This window comes from Styela clava, chromosome 7, assembly GCF_964204865.1.
Source record: "Styela clava chromosome 7, kaStyClav1.hap1.2, whole genome shotgun sequence".
Lineage (NCBI taxonomy): Eukaryota > Metazoa > Chordata > Ascidiacea > Stolidobranchia > Styelidae > Styela > Styela clava.
Window position 1 is genome coordinate 19,959,694 of NC_135256.1, and position 15,972 is coordinate 19,975,665.

At 37.1% G+C, this 15,972-nt stretch overlaps 2 protein-coding genes across 4 annotated transcripts; one reads left to right on the top strand and one right to left on the bottom strand.

The window, feature by feature from the left end:
* The first annotated feature begins 20 nt into the window (after positions 1-20).
* LOC120328829 (stabilizer of axonemal microtubules 4-like) lies at positions 21-4,073 on the top strand. The gene is made up of 9 exons (XM_039395372.2): positions 21-277; positions 574-720; positions 979-1,101; positions 1,410-1,521; positions 1,760-1,872; positions 2,044-2,147; positions 2,860-3,016; positions 3,389-3,576; positions 3,746-4,073. Exons 1-9 carry the CDS (start codon positions 108-110, stop codon positions 3,961-3,963), a joined length of 1,332 nt encoding a protein of 443 aa, XP_039251306.2. The 5' UTR covers positions 21-107; the 3' UTR covers positions 3,964-4,073.
* A 1,424-nt stretch (positions 4,074-5,497) lies between these two features.
* Positions 5,498-12,560, bottom strand: LOC120327883 (uncharacterized). Of its 3 annotated transcripts, none has more exons than XM_039394238.2 (8): positions 12,358-12,560; positions 10,423-10,610; positions 10,207-10,323; positions 9,385-9,549; positions 8,681-8,788; positions 8,492-8,586; positions 7,369-7,534; positions 5,498-6,931 (listed from the first exon to the last, which is right to left on the bottom strand). In XM_039394238.2, exons 1-8 carry the CDS (start codon positions 12,425-12,427, stop codon positions 6,866-6,868), a joined length of 975 nt encoding a protein of 324 aa, XP_039250172.2. In that variant the 5' UTR covers positions 12,428-12,560; the 3' UTR covers positions 5,498-6,865. The 3 variants fall into 3 exon arrangements, with proteins under 3 accessions (XP_039250172.2, XP_039250173.2, XP_039250174.2); XM_039394239.2 differs by having other exon boundaries at positions 9,385-9,528; positions 12,358-12,559; XM_039394240.2 differs by lacking the exon at positions 9,385-9,549 and having other exon boundaries at positions 12,358-12,559.
* Positions 12,561-15,972: the final 3,412 nt, after the last annotated feature.

Consider the following 15,972-nt stretch of genomic DNA (forward strand, 5'->3'; position numbering starts at 1 on the left):
TCACAGAAGCCCAAAAATTATACATCGCAGTCAAAAGAATGGTTCAATAGCGCGCCTCAGAAAGATTGTTTTTCATTTTTGTCTACATTGCGGTTGGGGATTTCGTTATGGGTAAGCTGAAAACCGGTCCGCCAATATCAATAATTAAAGCTAGCAGAGGTGCACAAAGTAACTTAACTAATTTTTATTCAACTTCTTACCAAACTTCTCACGGGGATGATAATTTTATTCCGAAGCCTGTGAAATCTGTGGGAACCGGCTACAAGGCAAATTTCAGGTCAGTATGTGTTTGTTTCTTTGGGCGTTTCACAACTTTATGACGATGACATTTAGTCGACAGTTACTAATTCTTGCAAAGTGATATAATAAGGGCATGTAACAGTTGTAAAACTGGAAACAACATATAGACGGATCGCAGTGATTTTAAATACAGATTTCACATAGAAAAAAGTTTGTATATCCGTATTTCTCATTAATCATGAGCCAATGGGTGCGAAAGCCACGAAGGCAACCACTTCGGCAAGTTTCAAATCTAGTATTTATATATACTGTATATGTTTCTGTCACAAACAGGCCGGACATTTACTACACAACGCGACTTGATCAACTGGATAATTTAGAATTAGGAAAAGACCTGAAACAAAATTATGAAACTTTTTACATGAAACAACATCGAGCATATACCACGGGATCAGATGGGAAAGACAAGCTTCCGCTAAAGTATGAATAAAATAAATGAAACAGAGTATTCATGCAAGTTATTCAAAATTTTAATGAAACAATTTACTGATGTATGTTCTTTAGTGAATGGTACAAAATATCGGAATGCCTTGCGTAGCTGTTTAGTTTGATTGTAATTGCAAAATTTTGACAAGCGTTTACTGTTTACATTTATATAAATAATTTATATAGTAGGCCACCAATAAATTATTCTGAATAATTTTCGTGAGATGTATTTCATGACATTTTTATTTTAAGAATTATTTCTCGTAAATCTGGTTTCACTCAACAATCTCCAATAACATACGCTGATTCCAAAAATGTTACGATTGCTAGAGAGGGGACGATGACAGGAAATGTTTATAAATCTCTTTTGAGGAGGTAAATTTAAACTTGAAGCTTTTATGTATATTTATATGCTTGGGCAAAGTAGCATTTTACAAGCTTATGAAGATATTTTACCAAAATCCCAGCAGATAATATTATTTTTAAGATTTCAGTCGTTTTCATCAGTTTTTTTTCAAACGAATTAACACAAAAAAGTGGTTTTCGAGTAGCACGAGTCTTATTTACTGACCAGTTCGAAGTGATTCTGTCACATCTTTCGTTCAAACTTGACTGACAACTTAGGCATTTGATTAATGAATTAAGTGAGGATTCGTTTTATAATTAATAAAATACACATTCAGACTACAAGAGAAAAGAATATCACATCTAGACGACGGATCCTTGATTCCAGAAACCGAAACAACAACTTGCTATTTGGGAAAACCAAGTGAAAGAATGAAAACGCATTTAAAAGTAGGTATACTGTTTATTTCAACACCTACATCCTGAATACATGGGTGTTATTGAATATTTAGTTGGAATGCCAGCATATTTTTTATCACACTTATTAGCCGAGTTTTAGGACCGAAGGTGTGCACCATTTCCGAATATAGGTTCAGACTGTTATTGTTTTGTAGAAATGTAATTATTTGGTCCTAAAGAAAAGGTCCATCTGAAGCGTTTTTACATGATAATTACCTTCGGATTTCAGGACGTTGGATTCATGGAACCGTCTGGATTCACTCACTATCATCATTTCGATCCAGTATTATATCTTGGCAGGGCACCGTTTGATGGAGCAAGATATGGTAACAGAACTTTGAGGTAAGCTTGTAATGATATTGAAACAGCCAAGCGTACACAGTCGTCAAAATGATCTGTCGTGGCTGAAGGGAATAATCAATTTAAACGTCATCATTTCCAAATATCTGCAACTTATAGATGGTGTTATTATAAATGCAAAGTTGGTTCGAATTATTGAACATTTTTATACAGACCAACCGGAATAAGTGAACATCAAAATCATTTTGTACGATGGCCTACCTTAGAAGGAACAGAGATGAATGCTGGTGTGAGAAAACGGGCGAAACGCGACACAGGTGAATGGAAATATACGTATTTTGTCTCGATGCGCTATTTCAGGTTTTTTTAATGCATATTAAATTGAAAACAGCTAACTGACATTTTCAAAAGAAATTTGGTCAAGGCAAGGTCACGCTAACTCGCTCAGAAAAAAAAGAAAACTGATATCTAAGCAAAGTTACGGGTGATAACTTTTAAAAGTACCAAGAGCTATATTGAGACTACTATAAGAAATCAGAATTGCGCGTTTGTAAATAGCGTTCGGAGCGAGACTGAAATCTGTTCATTCCATTGCGATCAGAAAACAGCAATGAGGCAGTTACACAAACTGAGGTTCTTCAAACAATTTTGTGCATAAAATGGGTGGGAGCTCACTGTTTTGAAGCTGTTTTGAAGGTACAGGTTGCGAAAGTTCGAAAGCACATAGTCCATTATAATACCTGTAAAAATAAACACCACGACGCCACATTTCGCCGATGACAAAAATGGCAGTTCGGACGTCAATCATATTTCATGAATTCGGTCAAGGAAGTTTTGCACGATAACGGGATCCCCGTATAAAGGATCATAAAGCGTTAAAGTCATGCGACGCACAAGAAATCAGCAGTGATGCACTGGCCACGTGTGTTCCTGATGCCAATAACCGATTCGTGGATCGAGCTTATATTTGCCGTGACTGCGATTGTTTGTATTTTATGTAACGCAATGAAGTGTTATTGCTATTTTTAGGTTACAGCTTTGAAACCGCGAAACCACGATTTGTTCATCGCAAAATAGAAGATGCTTTTACTAATATAGGACAAATGCCTCCACCTGTTGCTTCTAGAGTGAAGAAACAGGATCCGTGTGAATACGTGAACTTGACAAGAGGCGGCGATCATACAAGGTGCTGTAACGTACTTTTTTGTTAAAAACGCGTGATTTTTAATTGTTAGTTTTAATGCTTTTGGTAGGTATATAAAATACAGATATATATATATATATTCAGAATACTGTATAAGAATAGTTACTATTGTATCTATGTGGAATTCTCGGAAGCATGTCCATGAATACAATCGAAGACGGAAGAACTTCTCACCAATCGGCAATTTTACGATCCTGCGTTATAGTGATCATCAATACTTTAAGATCTCGTCCAATTTTATGTGCTATGCGGTGCATGCCAGCGAGTGGTTCGTTCTACTCTTCCCACCACACATAATTTAAAATTATAATTATGTTAATTAGTAGACTCATTCAAAGTTCTCGTGCATTACAGTCTTGCAAGAAGTAATTTTCAAGGACAGCAGCGACCTCCCAAGAGTCCAAACCATAAGTTGTCACGAGTTTCAACGGGACATAAAGAACTGACTGGATTTTCCACAAATAACGAAGGCCACGTCGCGAAAGTCGACGATAAAACGCGATTTATATCCCATTATGATGTTAAATTTGGACCTAAGCAAGGTATTATTTTTGCTGTATCGCTCGCGTAAATGTCATATCATATTCTGTTTTGATCATGTATTATTATATTCTATTGCTTAATTTTTTTAAATCTCAGTATGTTTGACTCGGCTAAAACTTCTTAGTTCATATATATGTTCATAACATTGATTTTCAATCTAATTTTCAGCTGGATATCCCGGTTTTGCCAAAGTTTCGGGATTCGCGAAACAGACAAACGGATTCACAAAGAGTACAGTGGTACATTCATTTGGAGATGGAGTTTCCTTTAGGCCAGAAAATTTACGGACGCTTCATCCAATCGCGGCCAAAGTTGTGAAGCATGACAACCCGTGTTACATGGACAACACGAGAAATTTTAAACTAAAAGACTGCGTTAGAGCTTAGTTGTTTTATTTTTTGTATGAAATCGCAAATTATATAGTTTTACAACATTGAAAACTACACCCAAGCGCTAAAGTGTACAAAGTTTACTGCAATAAAAAAAGATACAAAGATATATAACTTGTTATGGCCCAAAGGGCGGAAATCGTTGTGCTAATTTTGGCAATTTAGAGCCGTAGAAAATCATTTTAGACATTTTTTTGCGTCCAGAACGATCATATAGAATAATAATTTTAGCAAGGATATCGATGAACTAACTGTCTATGTGACGAAATTAATTTGTCATTACCCAAGCGTATTGCGTTGTATTATAAGCAAATGGGAATGTTGCAAAATCAATTCCGAATGAATGAGCCAAAATGACAGAAAACAGTCAGTAGCCGTAATGTTGATCAACAATATACACCACGGACGATGCAAAGCAATTCTTGCCGATGTTCAAGCATAAATAAAAAACACATTTGGTGCATTTGATTACCGGCTTGCTATAGCATCTGGGACGATGACATCGCTGTCCTTGAGCTTCTACCACAGAACAATGAAGGGTCCTGGTGAGTAATAGTGTTGGGTAGAAGTCCGGTATCAATTAATTACAGTGTTCGGGAAGTCGGAAACGGCCGTCACGATTGGCGGAGAAAAACCAGTGTTCCGACGAAAAAATAAAAATTCAGGAATGACAAAAGTAATAGCTTTCTGACGACAACAACAATCTTTAATCACTGAAAATTTCCAAGCAATTAGTTTAGTAGTTACGAAAAAAATGATTTTTTCATACGAAAACAACAACATAATATCAAAACGATTCATATGCCTATTTCGTGCCCAACAAGCTTTTATAATGCACATGTTTGTTGCGACAGCCATTCGAAACGAACACCAGAAGTCAGATTTTCCCGATTTCTAACAATAGAAATAGCTCAAATTTTTCTCAACCGTTGCGACCGTTATGTTCGAAACGGTTTTCATGTTGCGCCAAATCACAAAACTTTTACTAATGTTCTGCTTCACCAATCTAAAATACGGGATAAAAAAATGAGTCTGTTCAACCACCGGTGTTGTAGTTGCCACGACTCACAAGTTGTTACCTTGTTTGAGATTGGACGTTTTCGTGTTATGCACTTCTGGCAGCAGGTTCGACAGAGGCGTCGGGGTAGTGTAACTTGAGAAACACTGCTGTAGCATGCTTCGATGACATCCATCCAATTATATTTGTTACACTATGCCTAATTGGAATTCAAAACGAACCGCTAAAGCTAGACTCTCGCATTGGCCTAGAAATCCCTTCCACGCCATCACCATGTTTCTTCTTGTGCGGACTTTTCTGATTGGCGATGTTTAATAAAAATAGTATTCTAGGAAACTTATTATTTTTTTCACGCCACTAGCGCGGTTACCCGTCACGGTAATTCAATGCCAGTGATTCAATCACAAAGAAAGTAGTTTGCATCTGCAAGCTCGAACGCGGTCCAGGGTGTGTTCACAATCTTTCATCGAATTTAGTCTCAATGGAAAAAAATTTTACAAAAAAAGGCAAAGGTTCCCAGAGGCATTGTAATTCATCATATTCAAAACAAACAAAAAGAAACTCAGTATTGAACGTTTTCTCACAAGAAAAAAAAATAAAAGGACTAAACACTCAAAACAATCCAGATCTTAGTAAGTTAATTGCTTTCCACGTGTGAAATATAATTTAACAAAAATTCCTAACATTCATGAGTAGCAGCTTAAACCTCGGAAGCTAGTCAAAAAGTAAAGTTGTACTACAGCTCGGAGGGCATATTAAGTATGAAGTCATTCAAAATACAGCACCACACAGGATGTAATACAACATTTCAATAAACTTACAGTGGAAAAGCAACCACGAGAAAATAGAATAGGTAAACGATCGAAAAGAATAATTTTGAAGCACTCGTTTGTGGGTGGAAATATTGCAGGGAAAATGAAGCTTCGCTACCAAGGGTAAATCACAGAAACCTCAGGGAAACATTTTTTTCCATTTGAAATTAAGAACGACAGCAACAATGAAACCACTAAATAAGAATGGTATAACGACAAATTACAGATGGTACGATTTTATATGGTTTAGTAACTTATCATTCAGCAAGTCAATTCTCCAGAAATTTGGTGGCAAGTCACCTTCCAAGAAGAAACCGTGCGATGTTGCAATTTAACATGTTAGCCACAATTATCATATTTTTCATGATATGCGACAGCATAATAACACACACTATACCGCTGGCGGAGAATAACGTGCGAGTTCCAGTTCACCAAATTTGACTGAATAAGATACAGGAATGTCCCATACAAAAATCTACATTCATTAGTTATTAAACATGCAAAAAGTTGACTAGCATGCAAATACAACAATGGGGGTGACTAAAAATTCTGTAGGTCATAGTAGTGGTGCTTTTGTTGGGTATGATGTTGAAACGTTCCTATTTCTTGCCCAAGCGCAAAAAGGGCAGCGGTTGTTTAATAGGGTGGAATAATACTTCATAACAGCCTCGATTTATCTGGCGCTAATTTAGTTATATGCTTAAGAAGATGTTTTCTTTCTAATAGGTGGTATCATTAATCTATGCAAAGCTACAAGATCAGAAATTCACAACCAGATCATGCTTGATTTGTCATGCATGTCTGTATTGGCCATGCTTGAAGCAAGCATAACCAGGTGGAAATTTTCGACCAGTTTTAATCTAGGTCTAAAGTCGAACACAATATCGTAAAAAGTACCCATAACCGAAAAGTCAATGTCACCGATGACTTGAAAAAAGAGAATGAGCAATCGTGCATCAGCTCAGGTGCAGTAATAGTGATGAAAGAGAGTAGAACAAACATATTATTCGCAAACTGTCCGATGAATCATCAAGAATGTCGGTGGATGGGAGTCGTGTTCGATCTGCAATTATCCAGATCCTTCAATAGCTGGAGCAGGAGCAGATTCTGGTTGACCATTATGTTCAACAGCTCCCTAAATGACATGAATATACGGTTATGTACAATATATTTTGTTGATACAAATTTACGCACACAAAATTCTATTATAAAGCAGGACTAACTAGGTACTTATCTATCCATGCTTATGCACCGGTGGGATACGTATGCACATAATGCAAGGATGCTTTAGCAAGATTGAACAAAACTACTAATCTAAGCAAGTTCTTGAATCACTTAGAACGAAGGAAGATTACTAAAAATGTCAATTATTCGATGACAAACTAAAAATATTATAGCTGTTACTGACTTTCAATTCTTTCAAATTTTTTTGATATATGAAAAAAGTGAACTAATATTGGAAATGAGAATATATTGTGAATTTCAACATAACATTTAAATGTCCTCCATAAGGATATTGATAGTTAAATAAACAGTTTCACTATTGAGTTGCCACTACGACGATTAGCCTACCTTCTCAGGATCTCCTTGTTCGCCTTCGCCTTTAGGACGTCTTGGACCTTTTGGCCGACGAGGTCTGTATTTACGAGGTGGACGGTTGTTTCCATCCTGTTGAACTTGTCCACCTTCTTCATTGTTTTCTGCAGCTTCACCATCTTCACGAGGAGGGCGAGGACGACTGAAACATATCCAGGAGCATTAAGTGTCAAGAATGTATTAATAAGAGATAAGCTAAGCCAAACAAGACCAATATGGTGTTTAAATTAGACTGTAATCACAATGAATAAGGTGAAGTACAATACAAGAGCGCATGAGAGGAAGTGGGCTTTGCTTCTCAGCAAGATTTTATTTTCGTTATTGACTATGGCAAGTCAGTTGAATTGGTCCTAAACACATATCCGCATTTTACATAAATCTGGCCCAGGGATGGTCCGATGGACAAAACCAAAAAATTTACAATCCCAAATAGATACATTATGACTACATAGACCAAAAAGGGCCAGATACAAATTACTTGATGAAACCAGCGGGCTACACCTTTATTTAACATACAATTCTAGTATTTGCAAACACAAAAATTCTGGTTATTACTTATCGATTTTAATCTGTAAGTATGTTGATAGGTATTAGTCTGTCTGTTAGATGCACACGATATCTCACGAAAGAGAGATTGGATCTGCTCCAGATTTTGCATGTGCATTCATCTTATCTCGGACCAGAAGCCTATTGATTTTGGGCGAATTATGTCGTATAATTATCGAGTTATTAATTAGTGATGGGACACAGGGTGTCACTATGGAGTAAGAGCGCTGTTTTGGGGGATCCCCTAACGTTGGCCTTTTTAACACGCACAAGCTCGAGTATAAGCTTTGCAAAGCATCCTAAATTAAAAACTTGTTTCGCGGCCGCACCTCATTCAAAATTGGCACTTCCCCATGGGCCGCACAATTTTTCCTCGAGGGCCACAGGTTGCACACCCTTGACATAAACTACAGACATATTATTTTAGATCATAGCCAGGTAGAATAATAAGAATAATAGTATAGTAAAATTCAATAGACTATGTGAAACTAACTAATGTCAACTGGAATGCACTCATTGAAAACTTGTTATCGGGTTGACGCTGTTATCTTACCGAGGTCTGAATCTACGTCTTCGTGGTGGAGGTGGACGTTCACCCCCTTCTTCGCCATTCACCTGGGCCTCACCGCCCTCTTCACCTTCTCCCTCCTATAAATCAAATAATGAAATATTAATACAGTACTCCACAAGAAAAGTAATGCAGTACATTGCCAATGAATATTTCGAAAGAAAAGACAATTACTTGTGGATTTTTTCTTGGACGACGTGGTCTTGGACGTCGTGGGCGACGCTGTTCTCTTTTTTCTCCTTCGCCCTCTTTTTGCTCTCCATCTTCCTGGTTTTCACCTTCCTATGACATTCGAAAACAGTTAACTCAGCAACTGAAAGAAGCTCCATGGGAACATAAGTATATATTCTATATCCACACTGGATATTCTTTAAAAGGAGAAAAGTTAACACAATACAGTGGAAACCAGGCAAAACAACCTACCGGTACCTCTCTAGTTCTAAACTTCGGTGTTGAATAAATTCCCATTTATTCAAATTTTGAAATAGCATAACTAGAAAAGCAACCAATACTACAGATGTAAATGATAACATCCATCTACAATTTAACTTATAAATGATGCATAAAACTTTGGTTTATGAATCATGTTGAAATATTTTGTTTATTCTCAAAACAACCAATATTAAACACCAGATATTTCAAAGTACGTTAAACAAGTTGCATGCATTAGTTAAACTGCTTATGATTATGATGCAGGCCTAACACCATTCATGCGTTAAGTTCAAACACCTTTTAAAATGAAAATTTATATGCCAAGATAATCCACGTTGAAAATAATGAAAACATGGGTCTGTCAATGATTTCAAATCTCCGGGATCGCAAGTATAATTTACGCTTCTTAGAGAAGAATTTATGGCTTGGGCAACTTCAATACCTACCTCTTCACGTCTAGGACGTCGATTTCGGAACCATGGGGGACGTCTTCTGTATCGTCTGGGAGGGGGTCTGTTCTGTTGTTCCCCATCTTCATCATTACCTTGACCCTCTTTCGAGTCACCCTCTTCACCAGTGTTAATATGTCTCTGGAGAGGCCGAAGAAATGCCTATAGTCATTTATAGCTTTCTATTCTTAATTTTCAATTATGCCACTGCAATGGCCCCTAAACCAATGTTTGATACTGGGAGAGATCTGGATTCGTATTACTGATGATATGACATGATAATGTGACGATTTAATGAATCATGCATATATTCTCATGGCGATGCCTAGTAGGCTATTGCTTCCAAACCAGATAGTAAATACAAACATGTATTAAAACAGAAGCGACTAAGGCTAGTTTTCACCGAACTATAAGAACTGCACACAACATATTTAGTAAATTTACTTAACAGAATAACCATGCATTAACATTTGCAAAGCTGATAAACATCAGACAGACTGGGGAATGAGGATGTCCAAAATTTAATGCCGACAAAATGGAAAAATTTGGATTACGACAGACAATAATCTTATTTAATTTGATTTACATTTCACTAGATTACAGTCTTACTTGCTTGGAAAAAACATGAAGAAGGTACACTAAGAGGAAATAATAATATCATATTATTATAACAATTACTACCCCACTGAGCTGGCTTCAAAGTATAAATAGTATTTAGTGAAAAAGATCATGCTATTTCGATGTGGTCATATCTCATGAATAGATCTTTGCAAACTTCATGCATTGGTTTTTAGTCACCGCCACTTTCTAATTAGTCACCTGGGGTCTTGGACGACGACGATACTGTGGACGATATCTTCGGCGGTCGGCCGCATATTTGCTGCCTTGAACCGGAGCACCCTCTGGTCCCGTAACGTTTGCAGCTTCAGGTAAACCCTTGTACAGATAATGGATTGTAAAAAATTGAAAAAACTATAAATAAACAATGGCAAATAAATAAAGTAATAGTAGTAAACAATTTAGAGCAGGCCATACCTTTTCCCCTTCAACAACATCAAACTCTACAACTTCGCCATCCCCCACACTGCGGAGATATTTCCGTGGGTTGTTTCGAATAATTGCAGTTTGATGGATGAACACATCTTCTTTGTTATCATCACGGTTGATGAATCCATACCCGTTTCGAACGTTAAACCACTTCACAACTCCTGTACACTGGGTAGCTAAAAAAATAAACAAAGTTAAATAAATAAGTGGAAAATAAGATTTAAAAAATCAAACAACATTGGAATGTGTGTCAACAAAAATACAGCTGCAGGAATAATTCTTCTAAGACACACCAATGTATAACATTTAATAAATAGATACCAAACCAGATTCCTCGAAGTCTCAAAAAAATCATTCACAAACCTAGGTAAGTTGCTTAATCATAAGCAAGAATAAGTCCATTCAAAACAATATTCCTTTCGTGTGATATCAATTTAGGTTCAGTATAAAAATGCCATAGTCAATATACAAGGTCATGATTATGTTGGACTTGATTTTTATCCAAAATTGAAACTTTTATCTAAAATTAAAATCTAACTCCTAGTTGGGAATTATGTGGAATCATTGAACGACTAACACATCTGATAACAGACTTCGGTAAATACTAGGCCTAATAAAGTTATAAACCTATCATGTCTGGGCAACAGGTACATATGGCATGGGAATAGGGTGGCTTTGACCATACTGCCATTACTGCATTAAGATCACAAAGTCTATGTCCGATCTAAATTATACCAATATTGGGAGATCAGGAGATGTTTAGAAATTGGAATAAGGGTAAAGACAAACATTGAAAGTGAACTGAATGATCATTGGTCTTGGTATATATAAGTACAGAAGTATAATAAAAGTACTAATGATATTAATCAATTCAATGCAATTACTACTGAATAAATTTTGGCATATGTGGTTTAGACCCTACCACTGCCTGAATGTTGCATAACAGTGTAAAGTAGTAGGTTATCTATAACAGTATAATGTTATTTACCATGTCGAAAAGCAGAAAAAGGGTTTATATTCCATGTTTTTCATTAACCATGTACAGACTGACAGATGTACCAGTATCGAGTCTCATGTAGTTTCGACCTAACATACTTCTAGTGGGCATAGCGTACCAAAATCTTCATGTGTCAATCCTAACCCCCACCTGATTATGCTATTCAAAAATTAAGTCACTACGACATCACAGTGATGTAACGGAGCCCTTCAAACTATACGAACTGTCATCCAAGACGTGCAGACGAGCACCCAAAATCAAACAGCTATTTCTCTCGTTTTCTCGGCGCGACGATCTCAATATGAGAGACATCGATGACGTTAGTCAGTTCCTCATCGTCTGCGCCAATGCCATTTCGGGCAATCATACGTATATTTGGCAAGCTCTATGACGTGATTGTGATGCGGTAGTGACATAATTTTTGGATTGCTTAGTCAGATACCGGTAGGGGTTATGATTGACACATGAAAAATTTGTCATGCTACGCCCACTAGATGTATGTTAGGTACGAAACTACACGGGCCCAAGGTATCCTATTGTATAGACCTAAACCAGTAAACTTATTTTAAAATTTTTAAAATTAGCCTAATTGTGTTGATACAGTGACAGTTGGTTATTTCTGTATTTGGTGATGGCAGAATTCAAGAACTGACAAAACAAAAGCTCTCAAACTACAAAGTCTGAAAGTGCAGAAGTGAATGCGTTTTACTGTTTTAAATTAAGAACCGCAATTTCAGCTTGTCCAAAGACTGCAAGATAATATTATTCATGCACCATAAAAAATCAGAACATACGGTAATAAAGGCATAAAAATAGACGAACTAGTTCGAACGACAAGCACCGCAGAACCAATTTAAACACAGTCAATGAGAATTACAGGTTTCAAAATATGACAAGTTTAGAACATAATAATCCTATAAACGTACCCAGAACTTTCTTCTCGCCCTTTACAGAATCAACTGCGTGGCTTTCTGTTGCTACCTCGGCGTCCGACATGATGTTTCTACGTCTAATTAGGGCGATGTTTTTAGATCCCCGTTACACCTTGATCCGCGATACCCTTCCTGCTTCAGCGTCGCTAGATGTTAATGGGAGAGCGCACGGCCGTTGCACGTCACCGAGAGCTTTAAATAAGGAGAAAAAAGAAGCCGTTAACAAAAACAAAAAAAGAAAAGTTACAACGCGACAGCTGAATGGCCCTAAACTCGAAGCAGCGGCTGTTTTCGCCCCTGAAGATTACAAAGAATTTATCACAGTACGAAATCGCAATTAGTTCAAAGGTTTTGCATCACATCACAAATCTTATAATATTTCACTTTTTTTTTCAATATTTGCCTGACTTTTTCGGAGAATCAGGCATTTAGTTTAGGGTTATCATATCTGCAAAGACAAAATCCCTGACAAAATTTAATGAGCCACATTGACCAATTTTGCAACCAAAACACGTTATACTGTACAGCAGAGCAGAGGTACTCAACTTCCAAAGTAAAAGGGGTGTATGCCGCACATTTGAGTTTTAGGCCAATAGGGTCTTGTCTTCAGTATTTATAATTACTTACTCTTTTATATTGCTTTTACGAGACGAATAAACATACATACATACATTTTAACCACAAAAGATGCGACGGGCCACAGAAAATTATTGTCACATATTTATACTATTGAATTTATTTATTAATCTGATACTGATGTTTAATATGTTTCTTGAATTCATTTTTGTGCATTCTTTGGTTCATCAAAGATCTATGCGGGCCGCAAAATATGCATCGGGGGGCCGCATGAGGCCCGTGGGTTGAGAACCCCTGCTGTACAGTATTATGGTATAAATTCACGATGTATCCAAAGGCACAAGCTGTCGTCGCTTTCTCGTGAGAATATAATAAATACAGAACAAAACGAAAAGAGCAAAATTGTTGCTTAATCTTTACCACTAGTGACTAAACCCTAGCTCGGAATAATGAAGTTTAGGTGAAGGTAGTTCAACCAAAATACCGATTACAAAATGCTGGCAGTTCAGATCATATGTGACATCACAATTATCTTAATGCGACGCCATCCGTGTTGCACAAAAATGCTAGAATGTGACAACAATATTATCAAACGGTTGTCATAGTTTTAAATGATTAGATGAACAATGAAAAAACATGGACACTGGTGTGAATACCTCAGGCCGCACGCTACATGCCGTTGCGCGTGGAATTTCCAACATTTGGGATACCATATTTCATATTTATCCTGAATATAGGGAAGTTGGTGATAGCGATTAATAATTCATATCAGGGGTATGCAACTTTTATTACAGGACGGTCAGATACAAGTAACTGGGTGAAGACACGCGCCGCACCTTTATTTAAGATAGCCTTTCCAGTAGTAGTTACAAGCACAAAAAATTGTTTCTTTTTGTTATTAATTAATCTTACGGAATTGTTAGGGATCCTGCAGAAATGGGGAGTCAAAACGCATAAATTTCTAAAGAAAAATGTTTAAATTTATTGTCTCACTGACTATAACATTGTGTATTTTGCAACAGGATTTTGCTAGCTTGTCTTACTAATATGACAGTGGCACTCAGTTACTGGTATAGTCTCTGCGACGCAAAGAGATTGGAATTGCTCGCACGTACCAGATTAACTAAACCAGTGGTTCTCAAACTTTTTGAAAAATTATGCATAACGGTCCCCTTTCAATTTTTCTAATGACTCGCGGTCCACCAAAGAAATGAAAACAAATAGCAACATGATATATCAAGCATTCGTCTATTGAATGGCAAACAGTTCAATGAGATGGATGGGCCTGCTTGGCTCCCACTAGTTCTTCTACCTTGAGTTATGATTTGGATGACGCAACTCTCATAGCGTGTCTCACGTCCATTCTGTTTCAATATTTTGTTTTGAGCGAGTAACGTAGAAAAAGCTGCCTCACATTCGAAAGTTGTTGCAAATGGAATGAGCATTTTTAGTGTCATCTTGGCAACATCGGGATAGGACAGTGCCACTGTTTTTTTTTCCTTCCAGAAATTATCACAGCAAAACCAAATTTCACATATGAATTGTTATATCTAAATATATTTGTATGGCAGGGGGCATTTTTAAATAATCCCGAGAAAATTTACAATCAGATGCACACGCCTTCCATAAACAATACGCTCCGATTTACAGTAGCCTACTTGCCACGTTCACCAACGTTTATTGAGTAATAATGTCTTCGGTAGAGCGTGTCGTGCGTTGGAGGAAGTATGACATCAGGATTTTACTTCAAATCAAAATGCTTTTGTGCCGAGGTTAAAGTTGTCTTGCGGTCCCCCCAAAATTGCTTCGCGGACCCCAGTTTGAGAACCAATGAACTAAACTAAAACACGTTTCGCGTGCACGCCATTCCAAATTGGCACTTCTCCCCGGACCGCACAATTTTTCCTTGCGCGCCGCAGTTTGCACACCCCTGATTTATATGGCCGATCATAGCCCAACATAGCATATATATATATATATATACTATGTGATGGAAGCGATGGAAATTTATGATAAAACCAGCTATATCAATATCTGAACTACTGTAGCCATGATCAGACAAGGCTGCGAATATAGGATAGAGGCCGCAATAAAATAAATAATGTTGTCATCAACTTAAATGAAATCGATCCTTAGCAATGTAGTTGGGATAGAGCGTTATAAATTAACGTAGTTGTTTTTCAGGTTGCAAATCTTGTTTTATTGTAGCGGGTGTGGATCGTATATTTTTCGGAGCAAAAAAATCAGTATCATCTGATGAAACATCAAGGGAATTTCCGCTTCATAGTATGGTGATCCCCAGTTTGGAATGGCCTGGCTGCGCTTCTGTTTACCGTTACGCAGCTTCAGGCAAATGCTGTTACAATGTTTATTTTATGATATAACAATACAATTGATCTCAACGCATTCGCAACGTCTTTCGGGAGTGCATGAATCCAAGGGGCGCAAAATCAGTAGTAGAGGGAATCAGCCGGTTCGCACCGGTTCAAAAGAACCGTCTCACGAAATTTTATGAGATCAGCGAACCGGTTAGCATTACATGACTTTTGTAACAGAACCGCCTGAAAATTCGATATTTGTATATATGATGGAACCGGCTGACAAAAAATTTGAATCCCACCACTGCGCAGAATGTCTCGGGAGTAAATGCCATTTCGCAATTTAGTCTTTCCCGCATATAATTCTCTCGTAGTAAAATTCCCTTCCAAACTTTTTGAAACGATTGTAATAAATAGATCATGTGGGCCTAAGTGTACTTTCATTACTCTCTCTCTCTCTTACACAACGAATACAAATTTTATGACTGGAAACCAACGACTAAGCAGGGAACTGACCAAAATCTGAAGTAAGATTTAAATCAAATTTTTCATGAATGAAACCCCACTTAGTGAAAAATCTTTTAATTTTTTTAATGTGGGATCTAAATATACCTTAAACACGCTTAAACAACGTTTCTAAGTTTAGACATAAGAAATTTCAAACCAGAACTGAGACACCAAGAGACCAACACAGTTTTTGGCGCAACCTGTTTCT

Excerpts from the sequence above, each read along its gene's own strand:
- LOC120328829 (XM_039395372.2), top strand. The coding sequence starts at position 108 with ATGGGTAAGCTGAAAACCGGTCCGCCAATATCAATAATTAAAGCTAGC. Across the intron at positions 1,102-1,409 it reads TATAAATCTCTTTTGAGGAG|ACTACAAGAGAAAAGAATAT; the intron begins GTAAATTTAAAC and ends ATACACATTCAG. Across the intron at positions 1,522-1,759 it reads GAATGAAAACGCATTTAAAA|GACGTTGGATTCATGGAACC; the intron begins GTAGGTATACTG and ends TTCGGATTTCAG.
- LOC120327883 (XM_039394238.2), bottom strand. The coding sequence starts at position 12,427 with ATGTCGGACGCCGAGGTAGCAACAGAAAGCCACGCAGTTGATTCTGTA. Across the intron at positions 9,550-10,206 it reads GTCGTCGTCCAAGACCCCAG|GCATTTCTTCGGCCTCTCCA; the intron begins GTGACTAATTAG and ends AAATGACTATAG. Across the intron at positions 8,587-8,680 it reads GTCCAAGAAAAAATCCACAA|GAGGGAGAAGGTGAAGAGGG; the intron begins GTAATTGTCTTT and ends TTTGATTTATAG.